The 23857-nt window shown below is 39.9% G+C and overlaps 1 protein-coding gene across 1 annotated transcript in view; it reads left to right on the top strand.

Annotated features, from left to right (window-relative positions):
* The window catches only part of TOP1 (DNA topoisomerase I), a 94928-nt gene that overhangs the window by 55379 nt on the left and 15692 nt on the right, over positions 1 to 23857 (top strand). Inside the window, exons 9-13 of the mRNA XM_049650789.1 lie at positions 7277 to 7392; positions 11285 to 11406; positions 12320 to 12442; positions 14599 to 14786; positions 15067 to 15211. Coding sequence (XP_049506746.1) covers positions 7277 to 7392; positions 11285 to 11406; positions 12320 to 12442; positions 14599 to 14786; positions 15067 to 15211 — 694 coding nt within the window. The remainder of the gene's footprint in view (positions 1 to 7276; positions 7393 to 11284; positions 11407 to 12319; positions 12443 to 14598; positions 14787 to 15066; positions 15212 to 23857) is intronic.

Here is a 23857-nt window from a genome sequence, read left to right as displayed (position 1 = left end):
GAGTAGAGTAGTAACAGGGTACTTCTGAAATGTGTTTAGGTGGGAAATTTTATTTTTTAATAAATTTAGCTATTTAGAATTTTGAAGTAAACAAGTATTTTTAATACTGATATGTTTTTTAAGCTATTTATTTGAGAGGGAGAGAGAGCACGAATGGGGGGAAGGGCAGAGAGAAAATCCTAAGCAGACCCCATGCTTGTCAGTGTGGAGCCTGACGTGGTGCTTGATCCCACGAACTTGATCTCCCATGAGATCATGGCCTGAGCCAAAACGAAGAGTCGGACGCCCAACTGACTGAGCCACCCACGTGCCCCTAATACTGATATTTCTTACAACTTTTTTTAATTTTTTTTTTTTTAATGTTTATTTATTTTTGAGACAGAGACACAGCATGAGCAGGGAAGGGGCAGAGAGAGAGGGAGACACAGAATGTGAAGCAGGCTCCAGGCTCTGAGCTGTCAGCACAGAGCCCGACGCGGGGCTCGAACTCACAGACTGTGAGATCATGACCTGAGCCGAAGTCGTCAGACGTTTGACCGACTGAGCCACCCAAGAGGCGCTCCTCTTACAACTTTTTAACTACTGTATAATTATATATAATTTATAGTTGTGTTGAAAAAAATTTGAATGATCCAGAGGTGTACAAGTTAGAAAAAAATGAGTTCTTTTTCCCATTCTCGTTTTTCTTTTCCAACTCTGAAGTAACTACCATTCATAGTTTGGTGTGTAGAGTTTTAGACCCACTAGTATGCGTTTCCTCTGTGGCTTTTGTAATTTGGAACAGTAATCTCCCCAACACAGCATGTCTGAGGAAAAGGGGAGGATCAGTCACCAGGGAGGTGACTGAGAGGAGCAGAGCTAAAGTGGCAGAAATGCTCAACACAGCTATGTAATTGGCATAGTTGGTTTGAGCATATGTGGGGTTAAAAGGAAAGTCTAGAAACAGAAAGTCACAGAGCAAAGGAATCCTGGGCCAGAGTCAGGAAACAAAAAGATGTGTGTTTTTATTTTCTTCAGAGTTTTTCAGAGATAGACTGTTGACTGTTTTAAGATAAAATGAAATGATTATGTAAATTAGGGGTTGTTATTAGGAGTCACGAGAATGGTGAGGTAGTGATCAGTTAAGTGTTTGCTGAACCAACAAGTTTATTTCCTGGTCATCACTAGCTCCCTGCTGTCTTCCCCCTTCCTGTGGAGCCTTGGCTTTTATTGGGCCCTGAAGCAGACATTCTCTTGTCCTGGTCCAGCCTTGTATGTGTGGAATTAGATAACCCTTGAAGAGTGTAATAGTCTAATTTTGCTTCTGTGGTTGAAATCCTTATCAGTGTTGCCACACATTAATCCCGAGAGACCATGACCTTTGATTTTTATATTCTTATTTTGGTTTAAGTGGGACTGCTTAGTCTTTCACTGAAGATGGTTGGTTTGGGGGTGAGCTGTCTTTACTATAGCCTCCAATGCATGCTATCCTCATACATTGTTAAATTTTGTGCTTTCTTAAGCACATTGCTTGTTGGCACACTGTAAGTTTTTAGAAGTAGAGAACAAAAATGATTGGCCTCTTAACTGATAGCTTGCCCGTTCTTTCTTTCATGGTAGGTTGCGTACTGTACTCTGAAGTCAGTTTTCTAGTCCTCAGTGTCTGCCTGCCACTGGCAGCATAGTCAGGGACCTTAAGTGGAAGATACTCTCATTTTTATTATTCCTCTTGGCATCCCACTGAAAGTGTTACACACTTCACCAGGCACATATGAAGAACTTTTTTCTCCCCCACCCCTCTTACCCACCCCGCAAAGTCTGCAGACTTGTTAATCTTGCCGAAAAGAAACCAGAAAAACTTTGATCTTTATCTTCCTCACTTTGGTAATTGTGGAGAGGGGAAAATGGTTCAGATCCCCTCTGGGTTTTATTTTTTCACATTTCCCCCATACAAACCATGTTACAAGTGCTTGTGGTATGCTCAGGCTTGTCTGTGAAGACCTATTTACCCAAGAGCCCCCCTGTTTTTGAGGGTTACTCTTTGTAGGTGTATGGGGTTTCAGTTCTTGAGTTAAACACACTTTTCTGTCAGGACTGACCTGTCGGAACAGAAGTCCCATGTTTGTTCTAAACAGATGATTCTTCACAAAAAGACCTAGAAACTGGGGTGTTCGTTTGCTGTATTAGGTATGACTTTAAATGGAGTTTTCAGTCTTTTTCAGCAAAGGCAAAATGCTGTAAGGATTTAGGATTGTAATGTAAGGAATTAGTGTTGAAAGACCAGGACTCAGAAATATAATCAGTAATAGTGATAATTAAATTTATGGAATATGAATTGATACTCTCCTCAAACCAGAGAAACTGTCCTTGATTCCAGAGATTAGCTTCAAGAAAGCTGTAGTAACTGAGCTTTATTTCTGAAATTTTAAAAATTACGCATTTACAGTGTACTGTGAGGTGCTTCTTAACTGCGAGGGAGCTTGATTTCACACAGCACATGGATGTTTACCTTCCTGTCTTACATACATTTCTAGCACATTTCCACCTTCCCCTTTTCAAGCGTATTTTACTATCCATTGGTACCTACTTTGAATTCATAAGTCAAGTCTGCCATAAAGAAGTCATTTTGGTGTCTAGGTACATGTTTTTCTTAATTTTATTGGTGAGCCATTGATGTAGGCCTAAAAGGGCAATACTACTGTTTTCATATTTATAGTAATAGTTGTTGATCCGATGATATCAGCCTGTTGAAGGATATGGTCTCTTTCTGTTTAAACTGAGGTTTAGTGTTGAGTGATTCACTGAATCTCTTATTTTACTTAAATGGTAGAGAAGTTATTGTGAGTCCTCAGGATGAACATGCTGGAATAGGAAGAATTATAAAAACAGTTTGGAGTCTTAATTTAAAAACCACTGGAGGGCGCGTGGGTGGCTCAATTGGTTAAGCGTCTGACTCTCGGTTCTTGGTTTCATCTCAGGTCATGATCTCACAGATCATGGGATCAAGGCTAGGGTCAGGCTCCACAGCTGGCAGTGTGGAGCCTGCTTGGGATTCTCTCTCTCTCCCTCACTCTCTGCCTACCCCTCCCCTGCTCATGTTGTCTCTGTCTTTCTCAAAATAAATAAATGAACTTTAAAAAAAAAAAAAAAAAAAGAACACCGGAGTTGGGGTACCTGGGTGGCTCAGTTAAGTGTCTCACTCTTGGTTTTGGCTCAGGTCTTGATCTCACGGTTCGGGGATCCAGCTCCCCTGTCAGCCCAGAGCCTGCTTGGGATTCTTTCCCTCCCTCTCTTCTCCTACCCTTCCCCCCCCAAACAACAACCACCACCACTGGAGTTGATGAGAAGAATGGAACCGAGTCCCAGTATAAGGGAAAACGTGGTCTCAGTCTCCTCACTGTCACTCTGGCAGTGCTGCACATAGGTTTCTTGCAGTTGCTTTCATATACATGCCTACACACATAATACATATATACGTACATGTGGATTTTTTTATGATTTGGAGAGTAACAGACTCTGGGATTTGGATGGGTTCCTGCATCTAAGCCTTTCTGTGCCAGTGTCTAGTTGGGAGATTCTGCCAGTTTCATATGTAGAAGTGGTAGGTTGGTTATTGAGGATCTTCGATGCAGTGCTCCTTCTAGATTTAAGATTCTGTTAAATCTTTGAGGTTTTTTTTTTTTAATTCTTAGTTATAAAATACAAAAACCTAGAATTTGCCATATTAACCATTTAAGTGTGCGGTTAAGTGGTACTAAGTACATTCACATTGTTGTGTAACCCTTAGCACCATCCCATCTATCTCCAGGACTGTTTTCATCTTACAAAAACTGAAACTCTCTCTCATTCCCCTTTCTCCTGGCTCCTGGTAACTACCTTTCTGCTTTCTGTTCTTTGAATTTGATTACATAACCTTATGTAAGTGGAAATATACAATGTATGGCCTTTTGTGACTGGCTTATTTCACTTAAGAAAATGTCTCCAAGGTTCATCTGTGTTGTGGCATGTGTCAGATTGTCCGTCTTTCCCAAGGCTGAATAATATTTCATTGTATGTATAGACCACATTTCAATTATCCATTCATCTATTGATGGATCCTTAGATTGTTTCCACCTTTTGGCAGTTGTGCATAGTGGTGCTATGAATGTTGGAATGGAATGTTGCTGTGAATTTGTTTAAATATCTGCTTTGAATTGTTTTGGGTATATTCCTAGGAATGGAATTGCTGGACCATGTGGTAGTTCTGTGTTTAACTTTCAAGCACTCATTCACTATACTGCTTTCCACAGTGGCTGCACAGTTTACATTCTCACCAACGGTGCACAGGATTCTAATTTCTCCATATCCTCATCATCACTTGTTATTTTCTGGTTTGTTTTTGTTTTGATGATAGTCATCCTAATAGGTGTGAGCGAAATCTCATAGTTTTCTTTTATATTTCCTAATGACTGGTGATGTGGAACATTTTTTTTCAGATGCTCACCAGCCATTTGTATATCTTTGGAGAAGTGTGTATTCAGGTCCTTTGCCTATTTAAAAAAAATATTTTTTTAGCGTTTTTTTTTTTTAAATTTTTGAGACAGAGACAGAGCATGAGCAGGGGAGGGGCAGAGAGAGAGGGAGACACAGAATCGGAAGCAGGCTCCACTCTCTGAGCTGTCAGCACAGAGCCCGACGTGGGGCTCGAACTCACGGAGTGTGAGATCATCACCTGAGCTGAAGTCGGATGCCTAACCAACTGAGCCACCCAGGCGCCCCTCCTTTGCCTATTTTCTAATTGGATTGTTTGTTGTTTTTATTGTTGTAGTTCTTTATTTTGGATATTAATCCTTTATCAGATAATAATGCTTTGCAAATATTTTCTCTCATTTGTGGCTTGTCTTGTCACTCTGTTGATTGTGTCCTTTGATGTGCAGTTTTTAACTTTGTAGTCCAGTTGGTCTTTTTCTTTTGTGGCCTGTACTTTTGTTGTCTTAGCTAAGAAATCATGGCTTAATGCAGAGTCATGAAGCTTTTGCCCTTCTGTTTTCTTCTACAAGTTTTATAATTTTAGCCTGTTTGTGTCTCTGATCCATTTTGAGCTTATTTTTGCATATAGTGTAAGGTAAGGACCCAATTTCATTCTTTTGCATGTGAATGTCTAGTTTTCCCAGCGCCATTTGTTGAAAAACCTACTTATACTCCATTGAATGGTCTTGGTACCCTTGTCAAAAATCATTTGATCATCTCCGTTGACTTTGGTTTTATAGTGATGCTCTTTTTACAGTAATTTGGTATGTGTAATTTTTATTTGATGTTTCTGAACTTCGTTTAAAGTATTGGAGTTAGGGGCACCTGGGTGGCCCAGTCAGTTGAGCATCTGACTCTCAATTTCAGCTCAGGATGGTCTCACAGTTGTGAGATCGAGCACCACAGCAGGCTCTGTGCTGGGCACGGAGCCTGCTTGGGATTCCCACACCCTGCCCTTCACTGGCTTGTGGGTGCGCTTGCTATCTCAAGATAAACAAATACTTAAAAAAAAATAAGGGGCGCCTGGGTGGCTCAGTCGGTTAAGTGTCCAATTTTGGCTCAGGTCATGATCTTGCAGTTGCGCGTTCAAGCAGAGCCTGGAGCCTGCTTCGGAATCTGTGTCTCCCTGTCTCTGCTCCTACCCCTCTTGTGCTCTCTCACTCTCTCACAAATATATAAACATTTTTTTAAAATTATAAAAAACAAAATATTGGAGTTGGAAAAAATATTGTAGTTAGAAGATGATAAATAATATGCATAGTTAGCCTTTAGGAGTATTCTGTAGAACTTTAGAGCTTTTTAATTTTAAAGTAGAAATAGTGAAGATTAAAATTTATGAAGTTTTAAAATATCCTATTCTGAGGCATCTGACCCTCGATTTCGGCTTAGGTAATTATCCCAGGGTCATGGGATTGAGCCTTGTGTTGGGCTCTGCGCTTGGCCTGGAACTTGCTTAAGGTTCTCTCCCTCTCTCCCTGCCTCCCCCCCCCACTGTCCCTCTCCCTCCCTCCATCCCTCTCCCCCATTGGCACTCTTTCTCTCTCTCTAAAATAAAACAAAAAGTAATAATAAAATATTCTATCTGTAAGACAACTGACTCTTAAAAAAACAAAATGGTGATGATGGTGAGAGGGTCTAATTCAGAAAAAGAAAGACTTTGAGACCTATCAGCCAATTTCAATTCATGATCCTTAATTGGACCCTGGCCTATAAGATACATTTTGAGTATAATTGGGAAGTTTTTAGTATGGTCTAGGTATCAGAATGAAGCTAATTTTGTTAGATATGATAGTATCATAGTTATGTGAGAATATTTTTACAGGTGAACTATTTAGAGGTGAGGTATCATATCTGCAGTTTACATTGCTGAAATGGTTCAACAATGGTTGAACCAATGGTTCAACATACATTGCTGAAATGGCAAAAAATAGGAAACTTAGCATAATATTAGCAGCTGTTGAACGCAAGTGATGGGGATATGGTGTTCCTTGTATTTGTCTTTTTCTGTATGTCTGATCATTTTTAAGGTTTTTAAAAAACTCTTTGCACTAAACTTTACATTCAGTTAGTTACCAGTGTCTGTTAGATAGCTCTAGGTAACCTATGAGTACCTTAAACTCAGTACCCCAACTGAACTGTTATTTCCCAGTCTTCTGTTCCGTCTTGCGCTTTCTTATAGGGTTGTTTTTCCCTACATCTTCACCTGGCATCTACCTCTGTCATGTATACCATGGTGGTAAAACAACTCTTCCATTTCCATATCTCCCAGTTATTGCCAAGGTCCTTGAGTTGGGATCCCTTGTATCCAGTCGTAGAACTGAACTGTTGAACTGTATTTTCCTGTGTTCACTTGAGTATTCCATTTTATTTATTGTGAGTGTTGGCTTTTTGAAGGTGAAGAATACTGGTTCTCTTGATCCAGGTCTTGAATGTGGCGCCCAGAGTTATTTTAGAGCATCAACCAATTGAACGATAAATTCTTTGGGCATTTAAAAATGACACTTTGGGGCGCCTGGGTGGCGCAGTCGGTTAAGCGTCCGACTTCAGCCAGGTCACGATCTCGCGGTCCGTGAGTTCGAGCCCCGCATCAGGCTCTGGGCTGATGGCTCAGAGCCTGGAGCCTGTTTCCGATTCTGTGTTTCCCTCTCTCTCTGCCCCTCCCCCGTTCATGCTCTGTCTCTCTCTGTCCCAAAAATAAATAAAAAACGTTGAAAAAAAAAAAAAATTTAAAAATGACACTTTGTATACTGGGTGATCACTGAACGGTGTTATACTTTATCTTTTAAAGGTGGGAAGAGGAACGCTACCCTGAAGGCATCAAGTGGAAATTCCTAGAACATAAAGGCCCTGTTTTTGCTCCACCATATGAACCTCTTCCAGAGAATGTCAAGTTTTACTATGATGGTGAGTTATTCCAAGGTTGTCTAATTGTTGGCCAAGAAAAGAGCCTGCTTCTACTTAGGAATAGAAAACGTGGAGGGATCTTGTGCTATATAATCCTTTTTGTTTATTTCATTTTGTTTTATTGTCATTGTGTGGTTTGGGGGAATGGTCATCAGGTGTTTACTTACCTCTTAAAGGCTCATTTGGTGATGAAGGAACTGCCTTGAGAAAAAGGGACTGTTAATGTTTTAATTACATGGTCCCCAAAAGTTCCCTCCACATAGCTTACAGCACTTGGTCCCCCAGTTAAATGTTTTTTATCTGAACTTCATTTCTGAGAAGCCACTTTTTGCAAGATTTATTAGAAAAGCCTTACTTGAATGGTAGTATTTTACCTTAGCAATGTAATGCAAGCTGATAAGCTGCTCATCATGAGAAATAGTACTAGTATTCAGTTGAAGATTAGTCAGCCATCAGCCTCTAGGTAGGGCTGGTCGGTGTCAATCACTCTGTACATAGCACAACAATATGCCTTTACTATATGTGCAGTCAGATTTCATAGGCTGCTGTAAAGAACTGCCCTGCCTACGCGCTTCTCTCAGAACACTCAGAGTTGTCCATTAACTACCATTGGTGTTTCTGTCCTTGGGTTGAAGAATTGAAGAGTACCTTTGACATTCTTCTTGTTTGCAGTGTAGCACTGTGCAGATGGGAATGTTCAACTGATCTCCCTCATTCCAAGAGTTCTATCCATTAATGGCTAGAGCATTTTCCCCCAGACCCTTACATGCTTAAGATTTGCTAGGTGGATCTGGACTCATTTAATAGATGCGGAATAGTATTGGGTGGTTCTGAACCAAGGGGTCTCCTGACCAAACTTTGAGAAATACTGGGCAGGAAAACTACCTAAGGGCATTAGTGGTGAACACACTCAGGAAAATTCTCGTACATCTCTTTGTCCGCCAGTAATGGCCTTAGGACCACAGATATTTATAGATAAAGGTAGTAGTTTATACTGGGTCTTGCAAGTGGGGGACGTGTCAAGCTTGGCAAGCTGGAATTCATTTTTTATTCAGTGTGCCTGTGTTAGACACCAAGACCCAGCAATGGACAATATTGACCAGGCTCTCATTGCATGATATTTGCAGTCTACCAGGACCCTATAGCCTGAATGACAATTACTTGCATCATATAAACATTCTGACTTGTGTCGACCAGAGCACACAGGACACAGTTCTATTAGCTCTCATAATTGGTTACTTAAATATAACTCCAAAGCCAAACTCCAATGAGGAAAAAGAGCCTAGAACCTTGGAAGAAGACAATCCTAAAAGGCCATGTATTTTGTAGCTCATGTCTGGACTTACCAAGAGCTTTAGAAAGCTCAACTAGTAAAGCCCCATTTTGAGGTTCAAAATGATTTGAAGGAAAGCTAGATTCTCTAGTCTCTGGGTTTCTCTTTTTCAAGATGGGAAGCCAAGGCCTGAACCAGTCATCACTGGTCACTGTGGTCCTTTCCTTCATTCTTGGCCAGTGCTCCATTATAGGAGCTCCAGCTGTATCATTTTCTCAGTTGGGTTTCTCACCGGTATTTCTTCCCTTTGATTACGTAAACTCACAATGTGCAGTAAGTTAGGATGTTGTATTTGAATTACTGGTCCAAATTGATACTGTAAGTCCTGCCTGCTCTCTAGGGAAAAGAGTTCTCAGACTCCTTTGGAACTGCCAGGGAGGCAGGGCACCCGCTTGCTGAAGCAGTGATTTGCCTCTCTTGAGAACCTCCAGTTTTCAGCTCTGACTCAGCAGTTTCTTCTTCCTGGAGCTCAGGCTTTTCCACAAAGTGCTCCCATTGCCAGGAATCTTCTAGTCCTCTTCCCACCACTCTGCTACTGGGGAGCTGTCATTTCCTCTTTTGACAGCTCATCTAAAACAGGAGGCATCAAAATTCCTTCCTCTGTTGGTACAGAATTCAGTAAAATTGCCCAAAGAGTCTCCATTTTTTTGTTTTTCAAATATTTATTGATATTGGTTTATGTCAAACAGACCTAAGAACAGTTTACATTCTTTTCTTGCTATTTATTTTATTTCATTTATTTTATTTTTAGTGACTTGAATATAGTGACTTAAATTTATAGTGACTTAAATTTTCCTTTATATCAGAAACATTACAGGGCGCCTGGGTGGCTCAGTCGGTTAAGTATCTGACTTCAGCTCAGGGCGTGATCATGTGGTTTGTGGGTTCGAGCCCCGCATCGGCCTCTGTGTTGACAGCTTGGAGCCTGGAGCCTGCTTTGGATTCTGTGTCTCCCTCCCTCTGTCTCTCTCTGCTCCTCCCCTGCTCATGCTCTGTCTCTCTCTCAAAAATAAACAAACATTAAAAAAGAAAAAGAAACATGTTACAGCTTTACTGGCAACTCTAGTTCAGACCTGAGTTGGGGAGAGCTGAAGAAGTGCGGGAAAGCCTTGAAAGCTAATAACTCTGTTGTCCTGAAAATGACTTCTTTCAAAGGCAGGAGGTTGGGGGGAGGGGGAGGAGGTTTGAATGGGGAATGTGGTGCCACCTGTTGGCCTTTTGAGTTGCGGATTCCACACAAGTTCTGTCTACCCTGACAATTTCAGTTTTATGCCATGATTCCCTATATCCCGCAATTAGGGATGATGATTTCCCAGCCATCATGAAATGAGTTATCTTCTGAGTTTTGAAATGAATGGATTTCTGGTTAAGATTTAGTTTTCTATAATGAAAGTGAAAATCCTTGGTGAATTTTAGTAGCTATGTAATAGCAAGACAGTGGGATGGTGTTTAACCGCATTTTAGGTATAGTCAAATTATTATGCCGTGGATTAGTTCCAGATGGTGTTGTAAAGTTGGATGCTCAAGAAAAAATGGAAATTGTCCCTAAGAGTACGGTTAAAGATACTCTATTCTAAAAGTAGATTAAACTCCCAAGTACTTCCCTTTATTGCTTTATTATCTAATTAAGGTACACAAAGCCCGTAGGCCTCATTCAGATTTACGTTACAGTTAGCATTTTTCATTGTGTAACATCAGGATTCCTTTAGAACAGCTTTTGCTAACGTGCACGCTACCAAGAATCCCAGTCATCCCTTGTGCTCTGGATGAGTCTGTTTCCCTGAAAGAGGCAACTTCATAATGCCTGTGTTCCAGAGCAATCATCTCAGACTCTAGTATGCACACGAGTCACCTGAGGGTCTCTTAAAATGCACTTGCTGAATCTATAGATCTGGGTTGGGGCTTCGAGATTCTACGTTTCTAAACAGAACTCCCACGTGATGCTAATGCTGCTGATCTGTGAGCCACACTTTGAGTACCAGAGTTCTAGAGGAAGGTCTTACTTAGATTTTTCGTGTGGGATATCTGGGCTTGCCTGCTGTGGATATATATTATTTTATTCATATTCCACCCACCTAACTTTAAAGAAGAAAGATGCCTATTTCTTTTCCCCACAATTCCTTTCTTCCACTCCCTGCCCTATCCCTTCCTCCCCTTCTTGAACAGAGGCTGCTTAGCTTAGCAGTGGCAGGAGTCCCTCTGAGGATTTGATTTTTAAAAACCATTGAAGAGGTGTAAAGGACCCTGCTTGCTGAAAGGAAAAGGAAGAGTGGCTGGGCCTCCCCCAGCTCATCCCTGTCCTGAGCAGGCACCTGGGAACAGTTTACTGGCATAGTCTCCAGAGAATGACCCAGGTAAATATCTGCTAAAGAGAAGGAGAACTTCTACAACTAGATATAAATCAGTGTATTGTCTTTGTTGTTGTTGTTACCATGTGTCACCAGACCTTGTATACCTTGGGAAGGTAAACCATTAGTTAGAAGACTTCTCCAGAGCTCAGTATTTATACTCAAAACATGAATTATACACCTCAATTTTTGGAACCACTTTTTCCTCTAGGTAAAGTCATGAAGCTGAGCCCCAAAGCAGAAGAAGTAGCTACGTTCTTTGCAAAAATGCTCGACCATGAATATACTACTAAAGAGATATTTAGGAAAAATTTCTTTAAAGACTGGAGAAAGGTATTGTAGCTCATGTATTAATATCCTAGCACCTCGCAAAGATATTAATCAAATACTAAATAGTAAACTGTAACTTCACAAAAAATTCTGATGTAAAATTTGAGCTTTATGAATTTTATTGTATTTAAAGTTTTTCCTTTTTCCCTATTTGTTCACTATGTTACATAGATTTTCTATCCAACAAGAATATGTATATTTCTTTCCTCTCACTTTCATATGGCTGCAGGAGGGATTTTATCAGACCAAACAAAAAACCTCAATTCTGGTTGAGCAAAGGAAACTTTGTCTCTGCAAGACTGCCTGCCCCTCTGTCTTCTATTGCAAAGAGAGATGTTAATGTGATGTCCCATTCCCTTTTTATTCTTACTTCCTTGCTTTTGGTACTTTTTGCTCTTGAAATCACATGTCCGACATCTGTTTAGGTGATTTTAAACAATCTACTTATTCTCAATTTGAATAATGTGGACAGAGGCTGAGGTGAAGTTTACCTTCTGAATAGCCCTGAAAATAACATTTTAAGTGAGTAGAGTAGGGATGTTTCTAAGAGAGAATAAGTATGGAAATGTTTTTCTTATTGCTAAAGGAAATGATACGTATTCATGTTTCTCAACTATGGGATACACAGGCCTGTGGATATGGCAGGGTGTAAAGAGCTCAAATTACATAAGAGTTCCATGAGCTTTTTCAATGATAAATCATGTAAAGCTTTTTTCTATTAAATATTTTATAATAGCACAAAGTAATAAAATTATGTTTTCTTTTTTTCGAAACTCACAAATTTAGATTGGCTACCTCTCCAAACACCTTTGGCTGAAAAAAATGGTGCTTTGCTGTAATCACAAAGAAACCTAGGGTATTAAATAGTGTATTTACCTTCTTCTTCTGTCTCCCCCCCCCCCCCTTTTTTGACTAGGAAATGACTAATGAAGAGAAGAATATTATCACCAACTTAAGCAAATGTGATTTTACCCAGATGAGCCAGTATTTCAAAGCCCAGTCAGAAGCTCGCAAACAGATGAGCAAGGAAGAGAAACTGGTACTATAGAATTTTTTTTTTTTTTTTAATGTTTATTTATTTTTGAGAGAGGCAGAGACAGAGTGCAAGCAGGGGAGGGACAGGGAGAGAGAGAGGGAGACACAGAATCCGAAGCAGGCTCCAGGTTCTGAGCTGTCAGCCCAGAGCCCGATGTGGGGCTTGAACTCACAAACCGCGAGATCATGACCTGAGCTGAAGTTGGATGCTTAACGTACTGAGCCACCCAGGCACCCCGGTACTATAGAATGTCTTAAACCTCTGGAGAATTTTGGAATAGTGATTAGTTCATCTAATTTTCTTCTTGGTTCCTACACAACTTTGACTTCAGTAATTTCACATGGCTCTGTACTGAAGATTTAGGATTCTTGGCCTAGTAAAGTTTAAATTTTCTTAAGGGCTTTACATACTGAATATTGTGAATAATAGGCACTTTATTGATTGACTTAGTGTAAGAACCTGGTGCTCTTTTGATCCAAAACCAGTCAGTAATTCCAATAATACAGTATTTAAGGACGGGCAGACCTGCACAGCGACTTCTGGATATTAGGGTTTTAAACAGATAATATTGTTCCCATCTTGATCTCCCTGGGATCTAGGCATGCTCATCCATCTCCATCTTCATTCCAGAATGATCTTTCTAGTATCCAGTGAGATGTCATTTTCTTCTAGGGTACCAGTAGGCAAACTATAGGCTGTCTGTTTTAATTAAAAAGTTTTATTGGAACACAGCCACAGCTAGCTGTTTAGATATCCTCTGTGGCTGCTTCTATGAGGCAGTAAGAGAGTTGAGTAGGTCCAGCAGAGACCGTGTAGCTCTCAAGACCAAAATATTTTCGGTCTAGAGAAAGTTTGCCAAACCCTGATCTACAGAAATTCAGGCCAAAGTTTCTTTTTCTTTTATTCTCTCTCCCTTTCTTCTTTCTTTCTTTCTTTCTTTCTTTCTTTCTTTCTTTCTTTCTCTTTCTCTTTCTCTTTCTTTCTCTTTCCTTCTTTCTTGCTTTCTTTCTTTCTTTCTTTCTTTCTTTCTTTCTTTCAATTGGAGGTCCAGAAGTTAAGGATTGTAAGGAATTTTAAAGCCTTTTAATTTCTATATTTTAAAGGACGTGCATGCTTATACAGTTTAGACGACTGTATTTATATAACTCATTGTTTGATGGTACCTATTTGACCTTTAGTTTAAAATTCGAGTTACTGTAAGAATGATAAATGCACCAGACTTTTCAGTCCCATTTTAGTCTTCTCAGTATTCCCAGTTAGTGAAACTTGGTTTATTATTTACTTCAGGGGTGTTTTAAAACTTAAACCACTTTGGAGCTTTGTTTTTGCAAATAGTGATCCAAAGATAGGACAGTTTCAGAAGTATCACCTTGTCAGAGCCCTGGCCAAGGACACCTGCTGCCAGCAAGTTCTGAATCTGTTTCTACCTACAAGGCAACAGGACTTAGTTAAGTTGAATTTCTAAGTATAATACGAAAGAGTCAGCAGAGGGTAAGGAGGCTCCAAATTCCACACCCACACTCCTTTTTTGGAGCAAGGATCACGAAGTAGACAATGTATGTACCCATATACCTAGGAAAGAATCTGTAACAGGTATGCTTGAGTTGAAAACCCATCTGAAGTGCTGTACAACTAAAATGTGTCTGGAACCTACGAGAAAACATGGAGATGTTTTTTATGAGGCCTGTCAGAGTCATACCCCTCTGCCATTTTGACACTACTCAACAAAATGACGTTAGTTTTTAAAGTTATATTTAGAAATACCTATGTAACATGTTCACACATAAATCCTTTAAGAGAATAGAATCAGTTTTGAATCTGTAATTAGAAGTCAAGCATAGATATTTTGGGGAATTTTTATTGTGTTTATGTTTGGTGAAACTGTTAGAGGTTATCCTTATTTGCATTTCTTTCCTTTTTTTTTAATTTTTAAAAACGTTTTATTTATTCTCTATACTTATCGTGGGGCTCAAACTCATAACCAAGTTCAGGAGTCACATGCTATTCTGACTGAGCCAGCCAGGCACCCCTATTTGCATATTTCTTAGTGATTTTTAGACTTTTCTCTACCTTGACCTGTTCGCAAATAAGAGCTAAAATAGTAGGAATAGGGAACAGCAATTTGAATCCCTTTTGAATACTTCTTTGCTCTGTTCCAGAAAATCAAAGAGGAGAATGAAAAATTACTGAAAGAATATGGTTTCTGTATTATGGATAACCACAGAGAGAGGATTGCCAACTTCAAGATAGAACCTCCTGGGCTTTTCCGTGGCCGTGGCAACCACCCCAAGATGGGCATGCTGAAGAGACGGATCATGCCTGAGGATATAATCATCAACTGTAGCAAGTGAGCACAGCTCACTGTTTGGGCCAGAAATAAAGTTGGGGGCTTCATTTGTTCTTGGGAATATTGTTGCTGGGAGTATTTCCTAGGTTGCACAAGTCTGTTTGGGAACAGCACAGTGTTTCCATATATATAGATCTCCTAGTATTTTTCAGTTACTGACTGGTGATGAGGAAATTTGGAAGTACATGCTCAGCAGATTTACCCACTTTAGGTCACAAAAGGTGAAACTGTCCCTCACTTCTCCTCAATTCACTACCCTCCTACTTTGTTATTTCCACAGAGATGCCAAGGTTCCTTCTCCTCCTACAGGACATAAATGGAAAGAGGTCCGACATGATAACAAGGTTACTTGGCTGGTCTCCTGGACAGAGAACATCCAAGGTTCCATTAAATATATCATGCTGAACCCCAGTTCACGAATCAAGGTAAGAGGTAGCTAAGAGCTGCCCCAGTTAGTGGGGCTGATAATCTCTTGTTGAAATGTAGTGTTCCTGGTCTCTAGAATCACTGTGACAAATTAAAAACTCTCCACAAAATAAAGCAAGTATTTTCATGCCTTCCTTAGGTGTATCCATCTTCTGCGTCACATTATAATCTGATTCATTTATTCACAAATATTTACTGAAATCCCAGTATGTTCCTGGCATACCATATGTATGCATGGTGTTAGGAACTGTGTTGGTAAACAAAACAGATGCAGTCCCTACCTTCGTGTTGCTTACTATCCAGTGGTGGGGTTGTGATGAAAAATGCAGTAAATGTAAATTGGCTTCTGCTGCTTTCTCTTCCCCCCCCCCCCCCCCTTTCTTGGCTCTGAAGAAGGGAGCAGAATTGCTCTGAATCCAGAAGTTGTAAAATCTAGAGTCTTACATACTTCGGCTTCCTAAGGTTACATCTGGGTAGGTTTCACCAGGACCAGGTGAGATTATGTATATGAAAGCACATCATAAACCATTGTATACCCCTGTGTTGTTATTTGTTAATACTATTATTGAAAGGGGAAAACTGTCTTGGAAGGGCAGTCCGTTTTTGTTAGCCTGCTAGGCATACCCTGCTTGGGAGAACTTCCTCCCTCAGATGTACTGTGGAACTTTGCATAACAACCTAAAAGAGAGATGAGCTCTAAAAAGGCAGCCAAGAAATGAGTTCTTTGTAGACTATGACTGTTAACTTACAGAGGACTGGCACTAAAGACACTCTTAATTTTGGTTTATAGGTTATTGAACATGGTAAGACATGAAAGCCACACCTAAAAAGGCTATGTGTTTTGCCAGCGCTATAAACTGCACACTCTCTAGCTTATAGTTCTTTGTTCTAATATGAAAAGTCTCTGATATTTCCTGCCATTCAGTTGGAAAATGTCACTTTTCCTAGTTTTGAGTAAGTATAGAATCAGAAAGAAAACCCTCACGAGCAGAAGTCAGGTCTTCTAAAGGGGCATGTTATTTTCTTCCGAAATAAAGGTGGATAAATGGTGGTTTTAGCTCTCAACTCCTAGGCTAGTGGGGAAATTGGGTAAGTATTCAACTGTATTAGAAGAAAGGTAAGCATTACGTGCTTTCGAGAAATGCAGCAGTTATTTCCCAGCACTTACGGATGAGGAACAACTTTATGAAGGAAATTAGGTTACTGTTGGTGTTAAAAGAGAGATATTCCAAACAGAATTGTGTCATTATAGATGGAGAGTGAGAAGTGTTAAAAAGAAGTAACAAAAAGAATTAGCAAGTGGTGATTCTTGCACAACATTGTGAATGTGCTAAATTTTATGTGTATTTTACACATGGAAAAAAAATAAAAATTTGGGACACCTGGGTGGGATCAGCTGGTTAAGCATCCAACTCTTGGTCTTAGTCTTAGCTCAGGTCTTGATCTCGGGTGGTTCGTGAGTTCAAGCCCCGTGTTGGGCTCCACACTAGGCATGAAGCCTACTTAAAAAAAAAAAAAAAAAAAAGGCAAAATAATGATACCAGGTTACTGTTAAGTATTTTCACATAAGTTGATATTTGATTATCTTAACCATACGACATGTACTAATGCCACTGTCTTATAGAGAAATAAATTTAGTCTCTTGGAAGCCAAAAAACTTGCTCATGATCCAGTAGTTAGTCACTCACTCTGACTTAAATCCTTAGCCTCCTGATTGCCTGCGTGTGATAACCCTACTGCCAAATTGTGGCCAGCCTTAAGTGCCATGCTAAAGAGAGTGGTCTGTGCTCTGCGTCTGGTGAGGACCCATTGAAGGGCTTTGAACAGAGGCGTGTCTGGAACATAGACCTGCTTCAGCAAGATTCTGAGGCTCTACACACAGTCACACCAGTAAACACGAGCTCTTGTAAATGATGCAAAGGGAAAGTACAGGGTACCATATAAGAATGTATCAGGGCATTCGATTTGACCAGGGTGGAGGGAAGGCCTTTCTGAGGAAGTGACATTTAAGATAAGACTTACAAGATGAATAGGATTTATCCATGGAAAGGATAAGGGAATGGATGTTCCAGATAAGGAAAATTGCGTTTTGAAATCCCTGAGGTGAGAAAGAGTTTGGTGGTCTTGAGGACTGAGAGAAGGTCAATGTAGTACAGTGAGCAGGAAGGGGGCAGGAAGAGGAGGCTACAGGGGGATGCAGGCCAGGTTTTCAGGCTGTTTCTTAAAATTGTTTATATTCTCCTAAATCCAGTAGGAAGCTATTGGGTTTTAACAAGAGGAACAATACCAGATTCGTATTTTAGAAACTTGTGACGTAACTGATCATTCTGAGCACTAACCTCTGTGAAGATTGGATTATATGCATACCAGAAGTACGAATATTGATCGGATGCTTTTGTATTCCAGGCAATGGATAGTGGTGGCCTGGACAAAATGATGCCAGTGTGGGTGGAGAGAGGTGAACAGATTCCAGATAAATGTATACTGCGTTCTCTTAATATCCAGGATTCAAGTTAATTGTAGGAGAGCCTTCACCGGTTGAGATCTCCATTGTTGATAGGCCAGGTGGAGACCCTCCAGAGCTGAGAGCCACCAATTAATTCCTGACAATATCCAGATAACTCCCATATACTGTAGGGATTTGTGCAAGTTTCTGAATGATGGTTATGGTAATGAACCTAGAAGTCACCCACAGGTAGGCCTGCCTAGAATCTTATACCCCTCACAGAGTGGCTGACTCTCCTCAGCTGGGTTGGGATCCTAAGAGTCATGAAGATGGTTAAAGCCTTGGGAAGTTGGAAGGGAAAAAGAAATGTGATTTCTCCAGCTTTTTGCCAATCCTTGTTGGCTGTTTCCCACTCAGCAAAACAGTGAGAACATCAGAGGTTGGGGTTTGACAGTGTTTTGAATAGTCTTTAAATGCAGTGCCAGTAGGAGAAGCATTCTCTAGATAAAAATAGACAACTCCAGGGCGCCTGGGTGGCTCAGTCAAACGTCTGACTTCAGCTCAGGTCATGATATCATGGTTGGTGAGTTCGAGCCTTGAGTCAGGCACTGTGCCGGCAGCTCGGGAGTCTGGAGTCGGCTTTGGGTTCTGTGTCTCCCTCTCTCTCTGCTCCTCCCCTGCTCGTATGCGTGCTCTCGCTCTCTCTCTCTCTCTCTCTCTCTCTCTCTCTCAGGAACAAACATTAAAAAGAAATTTAAAAGAGACATTTGCAACTATGTGGATGGAACTAGAGGGTATTATGCTAAGCAAAATCAGTCCGAGAAAGACAAATATATGACTTCACTCATGAGGACTTTAAGATACAAAACAGATGAACATAAGGGAAGGGAAGCAAAAATAATATAAAAACAGGGAGGGGGACAAAACATAAGAGACTTAAATATGGAGAACAAATAGAGGGTTACTGGAGGGAGACTGGGCTAAATGGGTAAGGGGCATTAAGGAATCTACTGAAATCATTGTTGCACTATATGCTAACTAACTTGGATGTAAATTTAAAAAGTAATAAAATTAAAATTAAAAAAATAGATACAAGCATTAGGGGTCTTATTTTTTATGAACTAGTTCAAATATACAAGAATAGATAATGTATTGAATACTATGTCCACCATCTGGCTGTGTCAAACCTTAACATTGTATCCTGTTTGTTCAGTTACTTCATTTCCTAAAAAGTATTCTGATGAACACAATTGAACCCCACCCCCCATTCTCCTTCTTCCTTGGAGGTTACTATTACTGAACTTAATGTTTTCATTCTTGTGTATATTTTTATTTTTCATAATTTATTTCTGTGTGCATAAACAATATGTAGTATTGTTTTACAAGGCACACTTTTAAACTAGGTAAGTTATTGAGATCATTCTGCAACTTCTCTCAGCTTTTGTATTGAGATTTTCTTTTGACATATACTTCTAATTTATTTGTTTTATTTGCTACGCAGTATTCTATTTTATAAAAAAAATTATTCTTGGGGTGTCTGAGTGGCTCAGTCGGTTAAGCGTCCAACTTCGGCTCAGGTCATGATCTCATGGTTCATGAGTTGAGGCCCCACATCGGGCTCTGTGCTGACGGCTCAGAGCCTGGATCCTGTTTCAGATTCTGTGTCTCCCTCGCTCTCTGCCCTTCCCCTGCTCCTGCTCTGTCTCTCTCCATCTCTCAAAAATAAATAAATGTTAAAAAAAAAAAATTCCCTTGTCAAGAAACATTTAGAGTTATTTATGATACTTTGCTATTATAAATAGTTCTGGAATAAACACATTTTCCTTGTATAGATGAAAATTTTCCTTAAAGATTCTTTATTAGATACTTTTAAGTTCTCTAAAGTGCCTGAACCAGTTTACATCACCATCATTCCCCCAACAGCGTATACACATTTCTGTCTCATGTATCCTTGTCAACATTTCTCCAGTTTTGCTTTTTGCATTTGGATCCTTGATCTATTCAGATGTATTTTTTTTTTTTTTTTAACGTTTGTTTATTTTTGAGACAGAGAGAGACAGAGCATGAACAGGGGAGGAGCAGAGAGAGAGGGAGACACAGAATCTGAAACAGGCTCCAGGCTCTGAGCTGTCAGCACAAAGCCCGACGCGGGGCTCGAACTCACGGACCGTGAGATCGTGACCTGAGCCGAAGTCGGCCGCTTAACCCACTGAGCCACCCAGGCGCCCCTATTCAGATGTATTTTTGTGTATGGTATGAAGTTGAGATCTAATACATTTTTTCAAATGAATAACCAGTTGTTCCAGAACTATTTAGTTGTATTACCCTCTCTGTTTATATATCAAATTTCTACATATGTGTCAATCTGTTTCTGGGCTCTCTGTCCTGTTTGTTTGTTTCTTCATCAGTAGCTTACTGTGTTAACTACTGTAGCTTGGTAAGTTTTTACTGCATAGGACAAGTTTCCTTCATCTCGTTCTTCAAAATTGTCTTGACTGTTCTTTCTTCTCTGATGTTTTGCATTCATTTTGAGATAAATCTGTCATATTCTAATGGATACTATTGAGATATTTTTTAATTTTTTTTAATGTTTATTATTTATTTTGAGAGAGAGAAAGTGCGTGCGCATGAGCCAGGGGAGAGGCAGAGAGAGGGGGAGAGAATCCCAAACAGGCAACTTAGGGCTCAGTCTCACGGCTGGTGAGATCATAACCTAAGCTGAAATCAAGAGTTGGATGCTTAACCGACTGAGCCATCAAGGTGTCCCGAGATTTTTATTGTATTGAATGTGTAGATTAATGGGGGGGTGGGAGGATACATTATTTTGAGTCCTCCAGTCCATGAACATGTTCTACTTCTTCACTAATTCATGTCTTTGAATATACCCTCTAATATTGCTTTGTAATCTTCTCCATAGAAATTTTTCCTATGTTTAAAGCCTTTTTTTCTTAGAGACCTTACAGTTTTTAGTGCTACTGAATGTGATTTTTTTCTACTACATTTCTGTTCTTCCTAGAGTGGTAATATATGACAACGTTGCTGAGCTCTTATTCTAAAAGCATCTGTCCTTTGTATTTTCTACATAGACAATTAAATTACCTGTAAATAAGGGCATTTTAAACTAATCATTTCCAGTTCTTACACTGCATACTTCCTCTGCTTAAGTTTTACTTCTTTTTTTACAAGAACCCACAATCATACATAAAATCCTAACCCTCTCTCTATTCAGCAGTTATCACAGTGAGATATATTTGATTAGTTTATACACTCCATACCTTTCTCTAGGTATTTATTTATCTGAAAATTTCTGTATTTTCATTCTTATAATCTTTTCTCCAGTAAAGAGTATCTTTATTATTGTATATCTAAATACGGATATACAGTAAAACTTTGGATTGTTCTGAGTGTTCCTCAAGACATGCAAACTTTAATAAATTTTAACTTGATTAGTAAGCGATGTCTTGCAATAGAAGTAGTAGTATGTGGCGCCAAATGTCACATGATCACCACTGAGCCAGTGGTTCTTGAAATTCGTTTTGATATACAGGTGCTTGATTACAAGCATATTTCCAGAATGAATTATGCCCACAAACCAAGGTTTTGCTGTTTTTGTATAGATGCTCAGACTAGACTTTGAATCAGATGACTAATGTATTTTTATTCTAGAAAACTCTCAGCCATTTTTCCACAGCTTCTAGATCATTCCTTCCATTTGCTTCTTTTGGAATTCTCTTAGATGAACATTGGAGCTTCTCCATCTACACTTTTTTTAAAGCTCTATTTTCCATATTCTTTTTTTTTTTTTTTTTTTACTGTTTATTTACTTTTTGAGAGAAAAAGAGACAGAGCGGGAGTGGGAGAGGGGCAGAGAGAGAGGGAGACACAGAACCTGAAGCAGGCTTCAGGCTCTGAGCTGTCAGCACAGAGCCCGATGTGGGGCTTGGACTCACAAACAGTGAGATCATGACCTAAGCTGAAGTTGGACGTTTAACCGACTGCACCACCCAGGCGCCCCTCTATTTTCATATTCTTTACCTCTAGTTCTGGTCTTCATTTGGGGAAGTTCTTTAGGACTCCCTTCCAATTTGCTAATTCTCCTTTTGATTATATGCATCCTGAAGTTTGTATCTCCCCTATAATTCATTTTAATTATTAATTTTTGCTTTCAGAATTTCTAATTATTATTTCATGTGTACCGGATTTTATTTCACTTCATTTCTGTTGTTTTGTTTTATAATTTCTTGTCCTTTTTTGTGGCTGTTACATCTGTTTTCTCTTTATTCATAATTGATATATATGAGAAAACCTTTGTTAGATTGTTTTTTAAAATGTTGCCTGAACTGAATTTGTGTACTAATTATTGTTGGCAGTTTTTCTAAGTCATTTTTCTTTTGTCTTCTGGAATTTCTGTCTGTAAACTTTGGGAGGTGGTTTTTGTCCATGTTATCATTCTCGTTTGTTCTTTGCTCTCCACTTCTCTGCTCCCTCCTCATAGCAGTCTTCGAGCCCAGCTCAGCCTAAACTAACACAGGCCCTGGCTTTAGGTCTCCCCATCTTGCTTGGAGCACTTTCATTGCTGTTTGAAGCAACCTGAGCATTAAAGTAGGATTTCACTTAACCCCATCTGACCCAAAAGTCTATAAAGAAGTTTTTGTAGAAGTGTGTTGAGTGGTAATTGATGGTTGTACTTCATCAGGGACTTTAGATCCAAAACATGGGAGGCTACCGTGATGGGGCTTTGTTATATACCTTTCTGCTCGGCCTCCAGAGACTTTTCTATTCCGAGATTCTTTGGCTTGTCTTTATTTTACTTATTCACTTCCCCTGTGTTATGTTACTGTTCTGTTCTACCCCATCTCTGTTCCATTAAGAAATTTAGCTCAAGCATGACGTGACTTAGAGATTTTTGACAATTTTATTTTTATTTCTTAATATTTATTTACTTACTTTGAGAGAAAGAACACACGCAGGGGAGGGGCAGAGAGAGAAGGCGAGAGAGAGTCCCATGCAGGCTCTGCACTTGTCAGCCCAGAGCCCAGCGCAGTAGATCCCACAAACCGTGAGATCATGACCTGAACCTGATGCTTTAACCAGCTGAGCCACCCAGACACCCTAAGAGACTTTTGGCGATTTTTTAAAGTTGGGCAGTCAAGGGTTAAAAAAAAAAAAAAAAAAAAAAGCACAGCTGAAGTGTATCTTTTTAATGTCTCCCACTCCGGAAACTTTGATTGGCCTACTTGCAGTCAGAGTCAGGTTTATACTACAAACAGCCTCACAAGCCGTCGAAAGAATAGGGACTTTAGGGACTTTTGAGAGCCGCAGGAATGTGTGTTTCAGGTAAAGACTGTCCTGAGCTCATTTGCATCTTTCTGTGCTCATCTTGGTTAGTTCTGCTTTACCTTCCAGGATTTTCATTATATAGACATCTTGTTGCACGTGTTTCCATTCCCTTCCTCTTCCACTCTGTACTTTGGTGCCCATAGAATCTGAAATAGCAGGAAAATGACAGTCAGCCTTCTGGAACCAGTGGTTTCTACAAAGCTCTCTGATCTGGATAAACCATAGATCCAGAGGTTAAAAGGACTGCTTATTAAGGTACTCACTGCTAAGTCCAGCCCACTGCCAAGGTTGGAAACATGATCAAGTCTCATTACCTGTAAAGTAGCCCTTAGTAAAAGTGAGGTTCTTCAACCGGTCTTAACTTTATGAACAAAATTTGTCATTTTTTCTTTAAATTAAGTACAGCAAACTTTAGAATCCGTGTTGACATTACATTGCATTCAATCCTAATAAAATATTCTTAGGGAGAAATACACTTTTCTGTCTTTAGAGCTTATAATTTTGGGGGGTTTCAAAGATGTATATACCTACAAACTTTTGAATGTAACCATCTGGGGATTAAAGAGCTGGATTGAAGGAAAATGTCCTTATAAAACTTTTTAGTCTTGGGAAGCTCTGATTTTGGTGAGTTTTATTAGAAAAGGAAAATAAGGGGCGCCTGGGTGGCGCAGTCGGTTAAGCGTCCGACTTCAGCCAGGTCACGATCTCGCGGTCCGTGAGTTCGAGCCCCGCGTCAGGCTCTGTCTGGGCTGATGGCTCGGAGCCTGGAGCCTGTTTCCGATTCTGCGTCTCCCTCTCTCTCTGCCCCTCCCCCGTTCATGCTCTGTCTCTCTCTGTCCCAAAAATAAATAAAAAACGT

The sequence above is a fragment of the Panthera uncia genome (genome assembly GCF_023721935.1).
Source record: "Panthera uncia isolate 11264 chromosome A3 unlocalized genomic scaffold, Puncia_PCG_1.0 HiC_scaffold_11, whole genome shotgun sequence".
Classification (NCBI taxonomy): Eukaryota; Metazoa; Chordata; class Mammalia; order Carnivora; family Felidae; genus Panthera; species Panthera uncia.
This window is presented reverse-complemented; position numbering and strand designations above follow the sequence as displayed.